Genomic DNA, 21,515 nt, shown 5'->3' with positions numbered 1-21,515 from the left:
GAGCTTATTAACAGTAAAATAGGCTTCAAGTTTAATATCATCACACAGAGTTGACTGACGTTACAGTAGTTTTGTATATAAATATGGAGACACTCAGCTCTACACGAGCAAACTGCTTTGACTGTTCTGACCAGAATCGCTAGGGCTTTTTTTTTTTTTTTTTCCCTACTACTCAAACCAGTTCTTTGATAAACAGATTTATTGGTTTGTTTGTTTTGTTTTATGATTTTAATTTCCTTGCCCAGGAGTACCACTCAATACAGGCAAACAGGTTTCCTAAGAGTCCTACTAGCTTGGACCATACTCAGAGGTGAATATTCTCTGGAATTTGAAATGGGGTGCTGTGTAGACCTTCCTCATCTTTCATGACCTCAAAACCATGATTTCCTGATGAATGCCCTCAACACACGTTTTACAATTCATCTCGGAAATAGGAAGTTTGCTCCCAGGACCTGCTTTGTTTCTCTAAGCCCGTTTACGGCAGTGAGCTGTATCTTCTCCGCCCCTGTGCTTTCCACGACACTCCTAGACCTGAAATAAAAGAGGGAATCTGCAGAGGGAGGTCTATGGGGATATGAGCTTTCACTGAGCTAAATGTAAACATTCTAGATGTACGGAAATACATCAAAAAGTGTATATGTGTGCGTGTGTGTTTGTGTATATCTATGTATCTGTGGATATATGCATCCTTAATCTTTGTAAATTAAAACCACGCATTAAGTCCCTGGACTCAAGTACAGCTCACGGTAATTACTAAGTGACTTTTGGGTTGTGTGTGGATCCCCTTGTCCCTACCTCCTGGGCACCTGATTTTCATCATTCATCAGCAGTCCTTCTCTGAGCCTCAGTAATCTCAAAGCTTTCAAGTGCAGCAACAGAGAAGCACGCTTCTGCCCACCTCTGGTTTTCAGCACCGGAAATTCTGTGTCTAACACCTGTTTTCAATCTTATGCTCCATTTCTCAATCTTATTATATCTCTGCCTTTTCACACTTTGTCGTCTCTCTCTAATATTTGTTTGCAAAACACGAACTCATTTGTATTTCTATAATTACTGTGATTTTTTGTCTTCTCATCTGTATTGGTTCCTTCCTTCTGGCGGTCTCTCTCTAAATACTGTTCTTCTACACAATGGCGCAGCATATGAGACGATCTCTTATTTTAGGAGTGACCCGGCAGTTTTCCTGATAGTCAGGGTATAATTATGTTTCTAGAGCCAGGACATTCTCTTTTTCATGAAATAACTAGTCTCCAGATTCTTGACTTAATGGGCTCGAAGGGCTCCCATTCTGAAACGAGTATCTTTCCATACTACTGCACTATTCAGCGGCTCTGTGCTTCAGGGTCTGACACAGGCCGCTTACAGGAATCTGTTTACCCCAATGTGCCTCTGTCGTAATAAGATATCTCTTTTTCTCAGACAAGGAAAAGAGACAAAAATGCTCAGAAGAGACACAGGGGAAAGCGTACCCTAAGATTTCCTGTAAGGTGACACTCCTTTCCAGTTGCGGATCAAGGTCTGTCACACTATGTTTCAGCACTGTACATGCATCTGACAAATCTTTCTCTCTTTTCATAAACGATCGCGTAACTGCCTTAAATAATTCCCTTAAAGAGAGTTTGTTCCACAAGTAACTTCAGATCAGGTCTTTTGGACATTATACACATCTTAGAGAGGCGGGTAGTGCCCTACCCCTAGAGAGGGGTAGGTAGGGATATAGGGAATTCAGAGGTAGGGGATTAAGAGGTATAAACTATTATGTATGAAATAAGCTCCAAGGATCTATTGTACAACATAGGGAATATAGCCAATATTTTATAATAACTATAAATGGAGTATAACCTTTAAAACTTGTGAATCACTATACTGTACATCTGTAACATATACTATCGTACGTCAACTATACTTCAATAAAAAGAAAGAAAGAAAGAAGCAAATAATGATGGTGGCACAGCTAGCACTCTATTCTTAGGACACACGTGAGGTTCGTGTGACGTGAACGCAGATTTCTAGACAAAACACCCAGGTTGGCTCTTTTCTGGCATTCCTTTGGCCTGCAAACATAAGATCTAATCTTTAAGTATAATTTCTTTTAAAATGTATGTTCTCAGAGGGCAAGGCTTTGTGCTCGAGGTTTTTGATGCAGTGGCCCACATTTTGCTTGCTGTAGTAGCTATTAAATCTGACTCATGCACTAGAAGGCCGAGAAATGCTACCGAAACAAAAAAGATACCTTTCAAATAATTAGTCCTTGGCAGAAGGCGCTACCCATCCACCTAGATCCATTTGGAAATCTAGGGATCGACAAGACAAGACAGAAAATGCCAGAGAACAGCCATGGTCTCCAACCTGCATCTCCTGCCACCAGAGACCCATGGAAGTCAAGGCAGACAATGCCCAGGGTCCAGACCTATACAGATGGTGGCTGTCAGAGGTGACTGACTCACATTACAGATTACAGCACTTAACAAAGCCAAGAGGATTAGATGTTTAGACAATAGGCAGGAAGCCATTCTGTAGTCAACTGACTATAAATTTAAAGGAACAGCTCATTATTTATAGCAATCTTAATGAAATGGAAGGAAGAAAGAGTAAATTTTTATTGGCCAATTTAATCCAATGCTCCCAGACTACTACTAAGTCAAAATTCCCATCGGCTTCAAAAGGACTAGCGCAGAGGGACCGTAACTGACCTTTTAAAAATGACTAGCAATCTAAAATATGACACAAATGAACCTATCTACGAAACGGAAACAGACTCACAGACATAGAGAACAGACTTGTGGTTGCCAAGGGGGTGGCGGGTGGGGGAGGGATGGATTGGGAGTTTGGGGTTAGCAGATGCAAACTATTACACAGAAAATGGATAAACAACAAGGTCCTTCTGTATAGCACAGGGAACTGTATTCAATATCCTGTGATAAACCATAATGGAAAAGAATATGAAAAAGAATATATATATGTATAATGGGGTCACTTTGCTGTACAGCAGAAATTAACACAACACTGTAAACCAACTGTACTTCAATAATAGTTAGTTAAAAATAATTTTTAACTTGATAGTTAAAAATAACTATCAAGCTCATCATATGCCCTTCATTTTCAAACCAACTGATTTTACTTTCAGAATGTTTTACGCGTACAAAGATTCCTTTTGTTTCCCTATTTTAATCACAAACAGTCGCTGATTTTATTTGCTAGGAGAAAAAGGAGAGACAGAGAGAATGAAATCTGAAAAATGGGTCGACTAAGCGAGGCATTTTAGAATGGAGAGCTGGCTACAAATCCAGAATAAAGTTATTTAATAAAATGCTGAAGTGGCCACTTACGCAAACTGGCACATCCTATCAGAAGCTGTCTCTAATGCAGGATTGCCAGGCATCGTCATAAATATCACAGGCTAGGGATTTCTGTGTGCAGGGAATAAGGATCACGTTCCTACTAGGATGCGGTAATATCTTTATCATCACCACACAATATTTATTAAGGGTCTCCCGGGACACGTGCCGCAAGGGAAGACGGTATCTTTATGACAACACAATAGGTTTATGAGTAAAAAGTTTAAAGCACCCTGAAAACTGTAAACGTGAGACCGGTGCCATATAATGAGTTAACATTTTTCACAGGGTACGTCTTCTGGTGGATGAGGGCTATGAAGATCGAATTCTGATGGCACATGACATACATACGAAGCATCGGCTGACGAAATACGGAGGTCGCGGCTATTCTCATATACTTACCAACATTGTTCCTAAAATGTTTAGAGGTATAACTGAGGCTGCACTTGATAAGATACTGATAGAGAACCCCAAGCAATGGCTAACTTTCAAATAGGACGGTTGTTCTGAATTCATACCTTGAGTATAAAGCTTGCAGGGAACAGACAGGGATTTCAAACCCACTGTGAGATATTAATCAGAGCTACACTGGACTGACAGAGCGTTTCCTTTTTAGGAGAATTAGAAGACTTCTGCCTTCTCAGAAACTGGCTATTACATCTGTACCTTCAGGGAGTTACTGAGCCTAATTAAGCCCTATTGTTTTTCCTTAACGAAGTAAAGACAAAAGTACCCATATCCAAACAACGATTTACAGTCTACATCCCCTTAATGGAGTTTTGCTTCCTTTTGTTTTGTTTTCTTAATCTATCACCAGCACTGCATGAGAAAATTTAAAGTGTTTCTAGTTAAATTACCCCTTTCTGGAGCAATCTAATGTTTCCTGTAATATTGATGACTCTACTAATTATCCTGCTGTCCTTTAATTAATGCTTAATGAATAATATGGCACTTCAAGATAGTTTCTGCAGCGAGGGAAGTTAAATTTTGAGACTTTTTTCTCAAAAGATACTGTAATATAATTACCAATTCACAATGGTAAAAATATTGTGGAAGGTTAATTATATGCTGTTCACCTATCTATATATACTGATAATAAATCAGTTTTGTTGCCTGTGGCTTTCTGGTATCCAGTTTTCCTATAAATTTTGTTGTGTTTTGAAAAATTTGTACAAGGGGACATGAACACATAACATAGTACTCAATTAGAAAAATTCAATCATAAAAGTCAAAATATATTACATAATATAGTTTAATGAATCATTACATTTATAGTAACAAAGGCCACAATTTAATTAATAATATAGAATGCAAAAAAAAAAAAAAAAGAGAAATGTTTGCCTTATATATATTCTCTTTATTTCCTTTACCTTTTATTTGTCTTTCCGTGGGCCTGAACAGAGAAAATAACGCTTACTTATCTGAAGAAAATGTCAGATCTATTAGAAGTGACAGTCTGATTCTAGAGCCAACTCTTTAAAAGACACCCAGCCCTGATGTTTTGTGTAAATAAAGCCTTTTTAAAACTCTCAGTTGACGTGTTCTGCTGTTTATAAGCTAATCTTTTGGTCGAATCCTTTACTATGATTTGTTACCTAAACAAAAATCTCCAAACCCTTACTGCTAATTCCTCTTTGATAAATACATATTGTTAAATGGAAATAAAATCCACTGCAATTCCTTTATGAGTTATCTTACATATTAGAAAGGCCAAATAGAATTAGTCATTATTCTTGATAAACGGGCTTACATGTTTTTAATCATATAAATCACGAGAGTTACTCAGACCAAGGCATTTAAACCAAGCAAACAGCACATTCAGATGGGAACACCAGGCATAACTCTTTTGGAAAGCTGAGGTTGGCTAAATAAAAGATATTTCTGTGGATCAACGATGGTCAAGCTTTCTGTGTATTAGAACAGAAAGTATCCAAGAGAAATGAGCCGAACAGAACAAACTAACTCCTTTAAATGAAAAAAATGCAAATGTCCTTCGCCAGTAAAACAGGCAGATTTTTCAATCTCTGTTTTTGAAATCTACTTCTCAAAGAGTCTTCAAAGGCACCTGAGAGCGGAACAGATTTTTCATTGTAATAGTGGAAGCTGTCTGATAGTTAGGACGTATCAACACGCATTTTAAATCTTTTTCTTAGATTAAAGAGATGGCTTTTGGCAGTGTACTTTAACCAGAGAGGAAGGATTTGCACTACTCTCAAAATCTACTTTACTGTCAGCTTCGGTCCACCTGAGAAAAAAGAAAAACATCGCTCATTCAAATGTATATATTTCATAAACACTGCAAAGGAGAGCTACTTCATCTCTGCAGTCCTAACAGTAACAGTCGGCCACAGAACGCAGTGAAAGTATTGATTGGCATATGGTAATAAAGAAGCCACAGACCTAATTTACAGACACATGATTTCCGGGGCATTTTAACCTAATAAAATTTAATTTTCTGGATAACTCTTAGAAGTCATCTAAATTATTTTGCTACTTCATATATTTTTGTCTTCCAAAATATATTTCAATCCAAGATAAGTCAAATAACTTATACACGTTTGTGTGTGTGCCTACACGTACACTTCTTTAAATTAAATTTTTGGGGCTATACAGCCATTGTGCCTACGGTCTGAAGCCATATATATTTTTCATCTAACATATATATATATGTACACATACATATATATATGTAGCAGGTTATTTGTATAAAATATATACACTTTATTGTCGTATTGGTTATATGTGAAATTGTTCACGTCGAAATAACCTCAGGCCATGACTTGTAGGTAACTATTTGAAGGCCTTGCTTAGTGTCCCCTTGGTGACGCATGCACCAGCGCAAATTAAACCTATATGCGTTGGGTTATGAATAATCTTTTGTTCCAAAGAAGGCAAAAGCCTCAGTCTGATTTAACACCAAAGAATAAATTTCTCTGACTTTCCAAGTAAACCTAAATGCATTCTATCGACAAACTGGACACAGGGGGATTTTTCTAAATACCATACGTAATTACACATTTACACACTTAGAGGGTAATCCTATGATACAAGTTCAATCTCTACTTTTAAAGACTATCACCCGAAAAGAGAGGAAAGAAGATTCCTAAGAAAAAGAATGTGAAACGTGATCACAGGCTTGGGAATTCCCTCAAATCCAGAAAATTCCAGGTTAAGGCTTAAAGTTGAATCATTCCCAGGTCTAGCTCTAAAGTTAACAGGAGTACAAGGCAGACAATTTCTTTGGGGACAAAGCAGCATTATGTCAATGAGACCTCCTCCTGCGGGGTAAAAATCATTCTTCCCCACGCTATGAATGGACCCCGAGTATCAATAATAAGCAGGTAAACTCACAAGAACCAAAGCTGACATATGGATAAAAGCAGCAAGATCACAGTACACCAAAGTATCGTATATATGGAAGAAATAATTCAGTGTCTTAGATTTTTCTATAAAAATGTGTGATCTATATAGGACTTCATTCACATCGACACGAACAATAGGAATATTTGCTTTGGCGGTAGTGGATCAACATCTGCTTATCTTGCTTTTAATATTTTTTTTTACATAATGTTTCTGAGTATACAGATGTGAGTCAGGTAGCATTTGAATTCCCCACATACACACAGCTGAGGCGCCCCGCATCCGGCATCCCCTGGGGTCCTCGATTCACTGACGTTAGCCATACGAATCCAGTGTCCAAACTCAGAGTAATAAGCTTAGTTTTTGCATGATCAGTCAGCATAGATAATAAATCCAGAAAATGTGCTGTATTTGTTGTTGTTTCCTCCGTGGGCTTTCCCACCGTCTAATTTGATGTAGACTTCGTCTCCTGGCTCCAAATGAAGAACGACGCTATTGCTCGCATAGTCGTAATTCTGATCAGCGTCTTGGGCGATCGCGCTAGCACGCACCTGCGTGAAACAGACAAGAATTAGAATTTGTAAGAGAGAATTCTCAGGCTTTCTTTCTTTTAAAAATATCTTTATTGGAGTATAACTGCTTTACGACGGTGTGTTAGTTTCTGCTTTATAACAAAGTGAAGCAGCTATACATGTACATATGTTCCCATATCTCTTCCCTCTTGCGTCTCCCTCCCTCCCACCCTCCCTATCCCACCCCTCTAGGTGGTCACAAAGCTCAGGCTTTCTTTTCTTTCTTTCTTTCTTTTTTTTTTTTGGCATTCACACAGCATCATAAGCAGACTGGCTGCCATGGCACTGAATTTAGCACAGCCAAGTCCACCTTGGCCTTGGGGCTTTATGAGGATATCTTTGTAACAGTTTCGACTATGTTATTGGAAAGGAGAAAATAGTGCTTTCGTGAAGGTGATTCTAACAGTCTTTGTGTCTCTTTTTACTATACGTGGTAAACAATGCATACCACTCTATTCTCTTCCTAAATCATGACTTTTTCTAATTCCTTGTGACTCTGTACCCAATCACTTCTTGAAATGGCCACTTTTTTGCATTTTAATTAAAGCCAGGCAGCGATATCCTAACCAGCTGTTGGAGGACAGAAGTTCAATCCAAACTTCTGTTGGTCCCCATGATTATTAGAAAATTGAGATCCACAGTACGTACAGACTCAAAGAAATCCCACTCCCGTAACTCTACTATACAGGAAGAAAAAAAGAAAAATCATTTTGATTTTGGGCTTTTGAAATCTAATTCAAGGAAAAGCCCCTGTACCCAAAGCTTAACTCAATGAAACATCTTTGGTTTAAAAGTCTTCAGAGTTCTTTTTTCTATTTGTGCCTTTTTATCACTTAATTGTGATGTGTGTACGTAAATAAGCTATTTAATTTCTACACATCTAAAAGTTATAGAAGGAACTACATTTCTATAATTTGAAGTCTCTAAAATTTCTAAATTCTTTTGAATGATCTCATTGAATACCCTTTTATATTGAGGTGATTCTGAATGTGTGGTTTGCTTTGAGGATGGAGGTTTGCTTCTAATCCACTCAGGTTGAGCCTGTGATCTCATTAGTGAGCTGACAGACATTTGCAAACAGTCCAATTGCCCACCCATCATATCAAGTAATATGGACATTCTGTCACATCCTCAACTCCAATTAGGCTTCATATCCGTTTAGCTATATTTTGATTCTGACTTGGAAAAAATTTTTTCAATAGGCAGACGTGTACTTGATTTATTTCAGTAAAACATCTACTTTGTGGCTTGTTTCTCTTCCACTGTAATGATATTTCTCCGAATAACACAGCAAGTGACTTAGTGGTTTTGTAAACCTGCACTACGTAATAATGCGTGACTTGGGGTGCAATATGTGAGATTTTATCACTTGGCAAAATGCGAGAAATGAGACATCAAAATTTAAATGATTGGTTTTCAAATTAAATTTTCATGTGGTATGTTCTCACATTAATGCTGAAATGTTAAAAAAGGAGAAGACTCTTTGACACTGCTGAACTTGTAAAGTAATTTGAGTAGTATTTAAAAAAATTATTCCTGGGTATCATATAGCAAAAGGAGAAAAGGGCTTAAAAGATTCAGAATTTCTTAACATTGCGCTGACACTAATAAAATGAAAGCAAAATATAATTATGCTCACAAGCACTGACTTAAATGTATACACCAACTTGGTGAGTTGATCCGTTTTGACCATTAAGTAATAATACAATTTAATGTCATAATATTTCCTAGGAATTAATCACTAGTTTATAGGAGTTGGATGCTTTGATTCATTAATTTCATCTAGTCATTAGTCCCCAGGGGGAAAAAAAAAAATCTACAAGGAGAAAGAACCGTACTCTTAGGACCTGATTTTTTTTTTAATGTGTGGATTTTTAATGGGTGAGAAAAATTAAAATATAAAATACTAATTAGCTATATTAGTAATGTATTAATTATCAATCTATGATATACTTCTCACCTATGATTAATAACCAGACACACATTTTTATTTAGTGCTTTAGGTATTTAGTATTGAGTTCTATGGGTATTATGCTTTAACACTGTTTTCTACATGAGGGCATTTGGGAACTGGGGTTCATTAAAATCCCTTGATTTAGAGACAACAGTCTTAAATAAATAAATATAACATGCCATTTTTATTCCGTGGGATATAACCACAAGCCCACAAAATTGTTACCATCTTTATTCAGTAGGTGTTACCACAAAACCCTGCAAATGCATTATTATGATCCCACAGACTGGAAGGTTACCCTTATGGTTTTCACTTCCTTTGTTGGATAAAGCCAGTGTGATTGCTTTTTAATGAAAGTGATTCTCTAAGATTTGAACCATAAGACTCTCCCAATTAAATACCTGCCATACTCCAGAGTGCTTTGCGTGATTCTAGTATGCCCGCTCACCTGATCACACTCTAAAGGTATAATGGGACTTGACATTTCAAGCTGTAGTATCCAGCCCAGTAACTTCCAACAATTCTTCCTTTAAGCCATCAGACTATTGAGGAAAGTAATGCGTCCACCCTGGAGGCTATTTTCAGGTTCCTAAATGTACACAGATTTCAGCATTTTCTCTGACGATATGATGCATCCTTTCCTTAGCCCGATATACCCATTTCTACCTAAATGTACTCTAATACCTTTCCATCTCGTTAAGTTAACTCTTTAGATTCTGCTGATCTTTGGTGCACGTTTCACAGCCCCTAGAAAGATAATTCATTTGACATTTCATTAATCTTGCTAATAAATGAATAACAGCCCACAAACTGTCTTGTTTCCAATATATGTCATGTTCAATGGTGCCATAACTAATAAATTCTTAGAGTAAAATCTAGTCTTTAATTATTTTATAGTTCTAACCTTAAGCCAGTTTTAGTTTTTACTAGAGTGGCTTATTAGAGTGGTACTACAGTGACTGGATTCAAATAGCAATATTTTTTATTCAGGTTTCCTGCTAAATGTATACAAACATTTAAAAAAATATTTCCAGTCTCTATGGAAAGCTATTTGAGTCCAACTTTTGCCTTTAATATGCACTGTCATGGGCTTTTTAGACAGGGTAAGATTAAATTTAGGTTGATGGTTTTCTGGGGAACATGAGAACCGTGATCCTTTTAGTGCTGTGTTTGTGAGGATGTAATAGGCTATTCTGCCTCAGCATTATCTTATTAGGGAGGGTTTATCATTAGAGACAATATTTATGGTAACATTTGCTAATTTAATTAATCGCTACTGATGCTCTCATAATTTCATTTTCATTGTACTTCTGTGGAATCATAAACAAAAGGTTAAGTGGCGCATCAGGTTAATTTACTGGCCTTTGATGTTTCCATCTGTGATCCTGCATTCAAACACAAAGCATAAATAAAATGGTTCTCATGTGGTTAGCGTCCAGAGGCGTTCCTCTATCCTAGAGTGAACTGCATTTTTAGTTTAATTTTTCTGTGCTTCCCAAATCCACTTAATCCATAGAACATTACGCTGACATGGATCTCTGAGTTTCTGTTTTATGAAAACAAATTAGGTCAGCTCAGAGGGGGGAACTGCCTGCCAACTAAGAAGTGATCAGACAAGAGCAAAACTGAAAATCAAGGAAAAACTCTTTCTTTAATATTAATTAGAAAAGGATTTTTAAAGATTTCTCATTTGCAACGCCTGCAGACCAGACTTTACAAAACAGTTCTATTCTAGATATAGAATTCCTTAACAGTAATATTGCAATAACCATTTTGCAAAACAGTCCGTGCTGAACTCGAAAATATATCGTTTTCTACTAGATTTGTTTTTCTGAATAACTTGTTGCTCACCTTTTGTAGAAGTATCGGCTTAATAATGCCAATGCAAAGCATTAGACATTTTAAGGTCAGCTGTTGTGCCTTTTTTTTTTTTCTTCCCCCTCCATCCTCATAGAATGTACATGCTAGGATGATACAAAAAAGCATGCTACACTCCAAACAATGAAAAAATTTTTTAAAAAACCAAAATGCACATAGAACACATAATATGGAATGGTTTTCTTGGAATCTTGACCTGGGCCTCAGCATCAACATTTAAACTAATTTAAATGTACTGTTCCCTAGCTTTTCATGCAGTTGCAATTTCCAGATACTTAAAGAAGTGTGTTTTTATACATTGGTAAAACTTGAATCTTATTCTATTTGAATTAATACCTCTGAAAACAATCTCTCCAGCCTGATAGTATCTGCCAGACCTAACCTTTGAGTCAGAAGACAGCCAATTTGTAAATAAACGGGTGCCTCATCCCTGCCTGCTGAGGGGCTGCTCACAAGTCCTTTTGTGAGGGTGACACGACAGCTCTATTTTGGTACAATGCGTCATGGCATTTTTAGCCATTTACCTATAACTATCCCACTGCTCGGTGAATACTTTTTATTTATCTTAATATTATCTTCGTGTATAAGAACTACAATAAACAACCCTGTCAGTGCCTCCTGGTGGCCATTTTTCCTCTTTTTGTTCTATGTGACCTTAGGGTCCCTTAAGCTACTTACTTCTGAATTCCTTTAGAAGTGAGGGGTGGTAGGTAGCGGGAGGGACAGGATATTCTGTCCTTCCTCTTATACGTTTAGGGTATTTGTCTTCCACTTTGGAAGAATTCTGACACTGTGAATTAGGACTTTGGAATAAATTCTGCTTTTAATGTTGCTAATAGAAACCTGGGTTACAGCTAGAAAGGTCTGAATTCGAGGGAGAAGTGACCTGAAGCCGGAGAGCCCTTGTAAAATCACAACTGGCCACGGCAGGGTAGCGGGGGCCACTCCCTGGACCACCCAATAAGCAAAGTTGAAGCCCAGGCATTCAACTCAGACTGCAGGCTGCAAGGTCTCCCCCAGCCGCTGCTGATTCAGACCTGCAGAGGGTCTGATTACACTTTGAGGTAATTACAGATATTATTTTCCTCCCCCCATGAAGAGATGGGACACACTTTGGTTTTGCAATGACCGCGAATTTCTCAAGCAAACGGGGAAGTGGCCCCAGCATAACACTGCAGACCAGTGGCCCTTGTGGCAGCGCCGGTCATCTCGGCTCAGGAGAGCAGGTCCTCTGGCCGAGGGCTGATCTGAGGCTATTTCACAGCCAAGGCCAAGGCCAAGGCCACTGCCGCCTGTGAGCAAAAGGCTGGGTTGGAAAGACCCTCACGCAGGCGCCCTGGGGCTCGCTGGCACTGAGGCCCAGAGCCCCGGGGCTGGGCTCTTCCGCCCGGCCTCCCGACCACCTGCCCGTGCGCCCTCCGCCTCCAGCCAGTGGAGTTTGGGTTCTGTGTCTGCGAGCGTGCTTTACGGCACAGACCCAGAGTCTCAACTTTTCCTTTTGTTAGCAGCACTCATTACATCTCCCCCTTCTTCAGCTGAAATCTACAGCAGAGTTTTTGCATCTCGAATCTGACCATCTGTGAGTTTCCCGGGTCTGGGACGCTGCAGGGACCTTGCGACCGCCGGCCCCGTGGTTCTGCCTCGGCCTTGGACGCGCCCGGCTTGGACTCACTCCGCGCCCCTTCTTTCTCCCTTGGGCCCCGGTCTTTCTCCCCCGGGTTTGTCACCCTGGCACGCCCACTCCTGGCTCCCCCAGCCCTCCCATCCCCGCCAGGGCCTGACAGTGACCCCGCACGGCTGAGAACCCCGCAGCCGGGGGTCGCTCGCTGCTCCGGGACTCCCCGCGGTGCACAAACTGCCCCGGGGACCGAACCCCGGCTTCCACCCCTCGGGGGTCGCGCGCACCAAGTGCAGGTCCCGGGCTCGGGAACCACAGTCTCCAGGCCGCCGGGCGCTCTTTGGCGTACGACCCCAGCCTTCCCGGGGTAGAACGGCGTTGCCCCTCGCTCTCGGCTCCCGGGAGCGGGGCTGCCGCGCCCTTCCTCCGCGGGCTCCCACCCCCGCGCCCGGGGTCTCCTCCCTCTCGCCTGCACCTTCCCGCGCTCCCTCCCCGCCCTCCCCGCCGCCTGCCCGCGCTCACCTGGTTGTTTTTGCAGAGATCGGCCCACATGCTGGTGCCATCCCCTCCGCGCATCAGGACGTGGTAGGTGAAGAAGTAGATGCCCGGGATGGAGCAGGTGAACTTGCCCGTGGTGGGATCGTAGTGGTTACCGAGGTTGGTGACCACGTCGTCGAACTTGAGCACCTCGTAGCCTTCGTGCTGCCGCTTGAGGCCGGCGTAGAAGGCGATCTTGGGCACCGTGCTGTAGGTGGCGGCGCTGATGGCCCCGGCCGCGTTCAGGCCGGGCGCCCCGGGAGGGCCCGGCAGGCCTTGGCGGCCGGGCTCGCCCTTCTCGCCCGGCGGGCCCGCGGGGCCCGGCGGCCCGGGCTCACCGGGGGGCCCCCGCGGGCCCGCCTTCCCGGGCCTGCCTGCCTCGCCTTTGGGGCCCTGGATGAAGGTGGGCAGGGACTGCATGAGGCCGCGGTCGGGCGTGGCGGCCGTGCTGGGCGCCTTGGTGCCCCCGTAAGGGTCGCAGACCATGCGGCAGGTGCCCAGCATCTCGTAGTGCGCCGACGTGCCGGCCGAGCTCACCAGCACCGGGATGAGAACGACCAGCAGAAGCACCATCACCACCCCCAGCGCCCCGGCGGCGATCAGGCGCCTCCTGCTGCCCACCAGCCGGCTCAGCGCGGGGCGATCCTCTTGTCTGCTTTTGGACAAAATTTTGAAGGTTGGGCGGGGACCTCCTCAGAGCCGAAAACAGCCCCCTGCGAACCCCGAGTCCCCTGGGCGGGCGCGCGCGCCGGCCGCTCCTCGCCTGCTCTCGCTCCCCCCCAGCCGAGGCTGCGGCTGGGGAGGGAGCTCGGACGCCCGGCGACTTGCGCGCAAGTCCCCGAGCAGGGGGTGGGGTGCGCGGGGCGCCCTCTCGCCGCCCGCGAGCCCCTTCGCACCTGTGGCTGCCGCCGGCGCCGGCGCGGCCCCCGGGAGGGCAGAGCCGCCGCAGCCCCTCGCGCTCGCCGGGGCCGCTCACACTTTTCCGCCGCCGCCCGCGATCGACTTTGCCGGTTTTGCCGACTGCGCCAGTTCGCACCAACTTTCCGTCTGAAGTTGCCTTTTTCTGCCTCCTCTTCTTTCGCTCGCTGGGATCGCCCTCCTCCTGCCTTTTTTGTTTTTGTTTTCTTCTTTTCCTCCTTGGCAACCACCAGAACTCTAATAGATGCGCATCCCCCAAACCCCGCGCCGGCCGCGCGAGCTCAGGCCAGGCGCCCCCCGGGGGCGCGGAGCGGCGGCGCTGGGCACCGGCGGCTCGGGGAGGCTCCGGGCTGGAGCGGAGGGGCTGGCGGGCAGCGGCGAGCGCCTCACCGCCGGGAGCGGAGCGAGAGAGAGACTGAACGCAGAATTCTGCCTGGGTACCACCTGCCAGGAGAAGAGGAGGCTGACAAACGCGCGCCGGAGCAATTTATAGGCACCCAAGGCGCAGAGGAAGGGGAGCCGCTTTGGCATCTCATTGCGGCATCTGCTCTTCTCATCCCACTCAAAGGGAGTTTGGCATTACTCTGACAATGTGGGATTTTTCCCCCCCTCGGCCTCTCTTCCCCCCCCACCCTCTGCACATGGATGAACAGTGAGATTCTGAATACTCCCTTGCTGAGCCCAGCCGATGGCGGCGCTCTCGCTGGACAGATGGGGGTGGGGAGTGAGACAGACGTGCTGTAGCCTTCAGCACTCAAGAGTCACACCTAAGTCCCCTGTTTCCCCACTGCCTGCAGCCCCAGTTGGAGGGTGCAGCTGAAGGTTGAAAGGAGGATGGCTGGGTCGACAGTATTTCTCTAATGGCTCACCCACCATCAGCGTTTCAGGTGTTTTTTCAAAATGCCACTTTTAACATAAGGAGAGCCCTCTAGAATTTTCCAGATGGTAGATGTGATTTTTTTTTTTAACCTTATGGTTTTCCTCACCAGCCTTCCAAAATGAAATAAGATGTTTCCCAGAGAACAGTAAGGTGTGTTGAAGAGACAAAGGCCGTTTCTCAATGATTTTAAATGAACATGCCCACCGCATCAAAGCGGGGGAGGGTTGCTTCTTTTTACTAACGCTGCAGATGGTGGGTGTATACATACGAACTCTTATTTACAGACGTACAGTTCCAGCAGCCTTTCAGGAGATTCAGCCACTGACCTAAGCTGCATTTACTTAAAGGTGCCACAGGCATGAGAAATAAGCACTTGTCAAGATGCCTTCAAAAGTCTTCAGATAAAGCAAGCAGCTTTCACCAAAGTACTGAGCAAGATATTTTCCTAAGGTGTAGAAAGAGTCCTGTAAGTTTCGGAGCATATCTCCTGCATGTGTCTTGGGGGAGGGGGAACAGAAGCAAAGTATGAGAGAGGAGAGCTCCCATTTGCCGTGGCAAACAGGAGAAGGAACAGCCTGGATTTATGATATTAACGGAAAGCCCCCGGAGTAGCTGTGAGGCAAGGTATCCCACCAACAAATATATAAGACACACAAGAAGGGCTTTAAATAAACAAGTAGAATTGATTCGTACATCATACTTTTGCATATTCAGGAGCAACGGATGTCAGTCAAATGTGGGTGACATTTGCTTGTCAATACGGGGATGATGGCTGGGAAGATGGTGACTTATTACACACCAGGGCGAGAATTGAAATGAGAAGCAGAAACAAATAAGACTACACAGTAAGCAAACGATAACATCCCCGGCGCCGATCAGGGGCCTGTGGTCTGGTCCGTGGGCTCCACAGCACGGACGGACCTCCCCTCCGCTCAGCCTTCGGCCTAGACCCCTTATCCCCATCCCACCAGTTCAGTTCTTTCTTTCCTCCTTCTCTGTTTCAGAACAAAATAAGGTCAAATGAGGAGGGAGAAGGAAACAAAGATTCATTGATTCTTCTAAGAGAAATGTCAGCAGCTCGTCAGGTCTTTCCTGGGAGAATCACCACTGAGGCGTTGGGCTGTGAGGCACAGCCCAGCCCTGGTCTCCCCCGTCTCCATTCTCCCTCGCTCTGGATGCTGACACAGGCCCTGCTCCTGCTACTGGGACGCAGTCCTTCTCACTTCTCAAACCTTTCACTTTTATTCGAGGGGGGTGCTTTTATAAACATGTGTCTTTACCTTGGGCATAATGACACGTACATTTCACACTATTTTTGTTCACACGAGCTGCATCGTTTTCATGTGTTTAAGCAGCAAACACATAATAAGTTCTCTCCTGGCTACAACACCTGTTTTCCTAAAATCTCTTCCGGGTTGCTTCTCAAAGTCACCTTTCTTTAGGGGGGTACAAAATGGTAACACATGGTGTCAGTGGAGGGTAATATATTAATGAAACGGGCTCTTCCCTGATACACCAAATGATCAAACGTCATAAGACTTCTCTATCGCTAAGGAGAGTTGAGTGGGGATAAAAGGAAAGGTTTTTGAAAGGTAGAATTGTATAAATAAATTCTCATCAAAACCCTCAAGATTCATGGACGAAGAGAGGAACCCATCAAGGCTGAAATAGTTGAGTTAGAATGGACCCTGGAAAGCAAGTCTCTACCTGCTCGCTTGGCAGATGGTGAGACTGAGACCCATACGCCTCGAGTAGAATCAGGGTCATCCCATGCGCTTGCTGGTACACCTTCCTCTACAACACAGTATCAGTACACCGCAGCCCAGCCCAGCCCAAGACCTGCGGTACTGTTCCTAGTAATTCAGGCTCTCCTCCTCCTACTTTCTCTAATGCCAAAGCAGAGCTTGATTTTTCCAAGTGAGGCCTCTAACATCTCAAAGTTCTGCTGAGATTTGGACTTGGTGCTCAATCGTCATCCTTCACAGTGAGGACACCATCCCCCATGTCCCATGGCTGACCCTAGTCTTTCCATCGAGCGTACACACCTCGACAGCGCATGGGCATTTGGCTTTTTAGTGAAGGAAGTTTAAATGATCCGTCTCCTTCCTTTCCTCTAGAAATGTCCCACCAAGTATTTGTACTCTGGGAGAAACTTCCTTTGTTCCCCCAAGATCTTCAGGGATGCCTGGGTTGTAGATGAACTCATGGCTGGTTCCTGCCACTTTTCACTGCTTGAATTTCCCAGAAGGTTCTTTGGAAAGTTACTCACGCTTCAGCCCTTATTCTGACAGTTTGAATAAACCATCTGATATGGCATATTACTCATCATCTTTATATGTATATAATAATAGAAAATGTGTCAATTAAAAAAATATTTGGTTCTTTTCAGTCCTCATCAGAGGACCAAGTTTTCTCTCACGGTTGATGTTAGCTTTGGAAGCAGGCCCTGGAGTCTAATTTTCACAGAACTTCCCAATCATTTCTCAAGAAAACACCAGGCTCCATCTTCCCATTCCTTCTGCCCCTGGGCCTTTGGGACCATTAAATAATAAAGTCAAATACAGAAACCCAGGGGTTTCCCTGGGTTTACCGCAGTGGTTAAGAATCCGCTTGCCAACGCAGGGGACACAGGTTGGAGCCCTGGTCCGGGAAGATCCCACATGCCGCGGAGCAGCTAAGCCCGTGCGCCACAACTACTGAGCCTGCGCTCTAGAGCCCGCGAGCCACAACTACTGAAGCCCGCGTGCTGCAACTACTGAAGCCTGTGCGCCTACAGCCCGTGCTCCGCAACAAGAGAAGCCACCGCAATGAGAAGCCCGCGCACCACAACGAAGAGTAGCCCCCGCTTGCCGCAACCAGAGAAAGCCCGTGCGCAGCAACAAAGACCCAACACAGCCAAAAATAAATAAATAAAAATAAATAAATTTAATTAAAAAAAAACAACAGAAACGCATGATCTGGTTTGGGTGATGCCCCTGTGATTTTCACCTTTCCCACATCATTTCTGTCTCTTTCGCAGAACTGAGCAGATCCTAAACACACGACTTCCACAAAGACGTGCGTGGCCACCCATTAATCTTTACTGAGCACCCACTGGCAGCCCTACACCGGGCTCTTCCAAGGCAAACAAATATTTAGTCATGAGAATGATTTCCAAATCCAGCAGCACTTCAACAGAAATAGTATGTCTTATAACAGGAAAAAAAATAATGAATTCACAGACCCAAGGGCTATCTAAAGAAATAGACATTAAGAATGTAAAACAAAAAAAAAAAATGGGGGCCGGATCAGCTATTGATCTTTAATTTCTGGGTCTCAAAATTGTATTTCAGGACACACACTCGTTTGACTGAAGAATTGGAGGTTTCCAGCCATACAGGGTCTGCTTGGAGTTATGTAGGGAAGCTTTGGAATCAGAGGAGTCTTAACTTGAATCTTAGTTTCCTGATTTAGTAGCTGGGGAAGTTACTTGTAAACTTCCTGAGGCTTAATTTCCTTTTCTGTGAAATACCTAAATCAGGATTGTTGCGAGGACTGAGTTAGTGCATATAATTACAACGATACTCAATGCCCAAGAAAAGCCCAGTAAATGTCAGCTTTCATCTTAGTATACTGTAGGTCTACTGAGTAGTGTATGTCTACGAACTTGATGGTAGAACACAAGGCTCTCAAGGAAGTTAAAGCAAAGAGTCAGACTTCAAACAAATGACATCCAATGGGCAATAAGTATTACAGACTTAGACAAAACGGGAAAGCACACAGAAGTTCTCCAGGAGAGCAGCCTTCTGTGCTATAAAACAAAGCAAGACACAACTCAAAATAAAGATCACTTTACCCTTCTCCAAAGGAAGAAAACGTTTCATAGCCAGGTCATTTGAATTCACAGCAGTCTGCTAGACCAAGGTTTTAGACTTAGAACCTAGTAGGGAAGCATTAGAACGTGCTTTTTGTCCTCTGGAAAGTTCTCCAAATCCCAAGTGGCAAGTGTATGTAAAAACCACTGAGGCAGTTATTCAGGACCTGAGCCTCTGGAGGGTGACTCTCAACAAAGCAAACATACCCGAGAGGGCGGCTTTGTACAGGCAGCCAGAAGAGCGATCACACTGCTGGGGACCTAAGTCATAAACATACTCAGGAGAGAATTCTCAACACAAAACTCTCCACTGAAGATGGTGAGCTGAACAGCTAGCTTGGCAGATCTACTGTCAGAAAACGGGAGGTAACCAGCACATGACGTAAGACTCCGTTACAATATATGGCTTCAACTTGGTCTCCAATTCTTGCTATATCATTCCATAGAAGGATGAGATATCTAGTATGGATATGATATTTTCGACTTGCCATGGATCAAATATTATGGTCCCTATAACTCTACTTAATGTAGAATTGAAATGTTACAAAGAATGAAATCTAAGAGATCAGCAAGTCCTCCTAAGCTATGCTCAGGACAACTCAGTCATACAAGGTAGATGGATGAACTCAAGAAACTAATAGCACTTATTTACAAAACAGAAACAGACTTACAGATACTGAAAACAAACGTACGGTTACCAAAGGGGAAGCGTGGAGGGGGGAAGAGATAAATTAGGAGCTTGGGATGAACATTCACACACTATTATATATAAGATAGATAACCAACAAGGACCTACTACAGGGAATTCTACACAGTATTCTGTGATAGCCTATATGAGAAAAGAATCTGAAACAGAATGAATATATGTATACGTATAACTGAATCACTTTGCTGTACACCTGAAACTAACACAACATTGTAAATCAACTAGACTCCAGTAAAATTTTTAAGAAAAGAAACTAAAAGTGGCTGCCGTTAGACTGCGGGGAACTTTCCAGCAGAAGATACATCCTAGGGACACAGCTCAGAAGCTGTGCACCAGACAGATGAACCGGTCAGGCAGCGATAAGAATTGAGGCAGTCTTGCTGTTTTGTTTTAAAAAATCTAAAGCATCATGCATTCTGAGAGGAGAGCTTCGGATGGAACCAGACCCTGCTGAGAGCAGCCAGTATTCCAGAAACCAGCTCTAAGAGTAATTAGGCTGCAGGGGGCATGACCATCAAGTGAGGGTGCGCTTGGGCCCACTCCCCACTGCTACTCCTCCCAGGGCAACTGACCTTCAAATATGAACAATGTGTCCTATGAAGAAATACTGTGTCCCTTGGGTATCTGTATGTGAACAGACATATCAGCTTTTCCTTAATGCAGGCAATCTCTTGGGAATAGTTTTAAACGGTGTAAAAATAGAATTTCAAACCGTAATCCTAAAAATAAATTGTGAAGGTAGTTTAGATTTGTAATAAGCTGGAAGGGGAAGAAAAACCAAAATTAACCTATCGGAGGTAGCTGCATGTTCAATAGAAGTAGGTGAATACGCCAATATCTCCCATTGAAAGAACCTGTAATGATTCATAATGCAATTAATTACTTTATCTTTCGCTCTGGAAAGTGGAAAAAGGCAGCAAAAGTCGATCCTACGTAGACCAGGGTTTTGTGATTTTCTTTTTCCTGTATCCACAAAGGCTCTCTGGTTTCGCTCAGGCCCTTCTGACACACACCAGCAGGCAGGAAGATTCTGAGTGTGATGTTAATCATTCTGGGTGTGTTAGCCGTTTATTGCCCACTGCTGCCTTGTTGGGACCATTCCAGAAAGCCAGTAACTTCACAGAGGTGGGAACACAGACAAGATTGTTCATTTTACTACCAATGGCTGCTTTTGTGAATTTCTGGTAAATTTTCGTGGCGGAAAATTTAAAATTATTGGCTGAATTAGAGGGATTAACTGAAAATGTCTATTATCCAATAGATGCCATTATGTATTTATATTTCTATATATATAAAATCGCAATTATGTATATTAAATATGGCACATTTATTATATTATCGTAATACAGGTACATATATTATATATATACATAATACATATATGTATATATATATGATTTATATATCAATATATTTGTGTATATGTAAATATATATATATATGATTTTTTTACATTTACTCTTTTTTTTTTTTTTTTTTTTTTTTTTTTTGCGGTACGCGAGCCCCTCACTGTCGTGGCCTCTGCCGTTGCGGAGCACAGGCTCCGGGTGCGCAGGCTCAGCGGCCACGGCTCACGGGCCCAGCCGCTGTGCGGCGTGTGGGATCTTCCCGGACCGGGGCGCGAACCCGTGTCCCCTGCATCGGCAGGCGGACTCTCAACCACTGCGCCACCAGGGAAGCCCTACATTTACTCTTAAGGAATTGTTTTCGTGGGTGGGCAGAAGGTCTTCACGGTCAGATAATGAGAGCTAGCTATGGACCACCCATGGTGGTTTCTCTTTGTTGAAAGCCCCAGAACATGACCTTGACACCCCGGGACACATTTGCATTTGTCCTTGTATTACACAGACCACTGGTTGGACCTCTTTACCCATTTCCCTGAGGGTTGAAGGAGGCATCCA

General features: G+C 43.3%; 2 protein-coding genes across 2 annotated transcripts in view; one reads left to right on the top strand and one right to left on the bottom strand.

Annotated features, from left to right (window-relative positions):
* The window catches only part of PTER (phosphotriesterase related), a 71,836-nt gene extending 67,162 nt beyond the window's left edge, over positions 1–4,674 (top strand). Inside the window, 1 exon segment of the mRNA XM_032617450.1 lies at positions 3,627–4,674. Coding sequence (XP_032473341.1) covers positions 3,627–3,834 — 208 coding nt within the window. The 3' untranslated portion in view covers positions 3,835–4,674.
* A 2,272-nt stretch (positions 4,675–6,946) lies between these two features.
* C1QL3 (complement C1q like 3) lies at positions 6,947–14,673 on the bottom strand. The gene is made up of 2 exons (XM_032622319.1): positions 13,243–14,673; positions 6,947–7,249 (listed from the first exon to the last, which is right to left on the bottom strand). The coding sequence occupies exons 1-2, from the start codon at positions 13,828–13,830 to the stop codon at positions 7,070–7,072; spliced, it is 768 nt and encodes a 255-aa protein (XP_032478210.1). The 5' UTR covers positions 13,831–14,673; the 3' UTR covers positions 6,947–7,069.
* Positions 14,674–21,515: the final 6,842 nt, after the last annotated feature.

This window comes from Phocoena sinus, chromosome 2 (assembly GCF_008692025.1).
Source record: "Phocoena sinus isolate mPhoSin1 chromosome 2, mPhoSin1.pri, whole genome shotgun sequence".
Lineage (NCBI taxonomy): Eukaryota > Metazoa > Chordata > Mammalia > Artiodactyla > Phocoenidae > Phocoena > Phocoena sinus.
The sequence above is the reverse complement of the archived record's forward strand: the minus strand, read 5'-3'. Positions and strand labels throughout refer to the sequence as shown.

Coding starts and splice junctions, on each gene's coding strand:
- C1QL3 (XM_032622319.1), bottom strand. CDS start 13,830: ATGGTGCTTCTGCTGGTCGTTCTCATCCCGGTGCTGGTGAGCTCGGCC. Junction 7,250..13,242: donor ATCTCTGCAAAAACAACCAG/GTGAGCGCGGGC, acceptor TGTTTCACGCAG/GTGCGTGCTAGCGCGATCGC.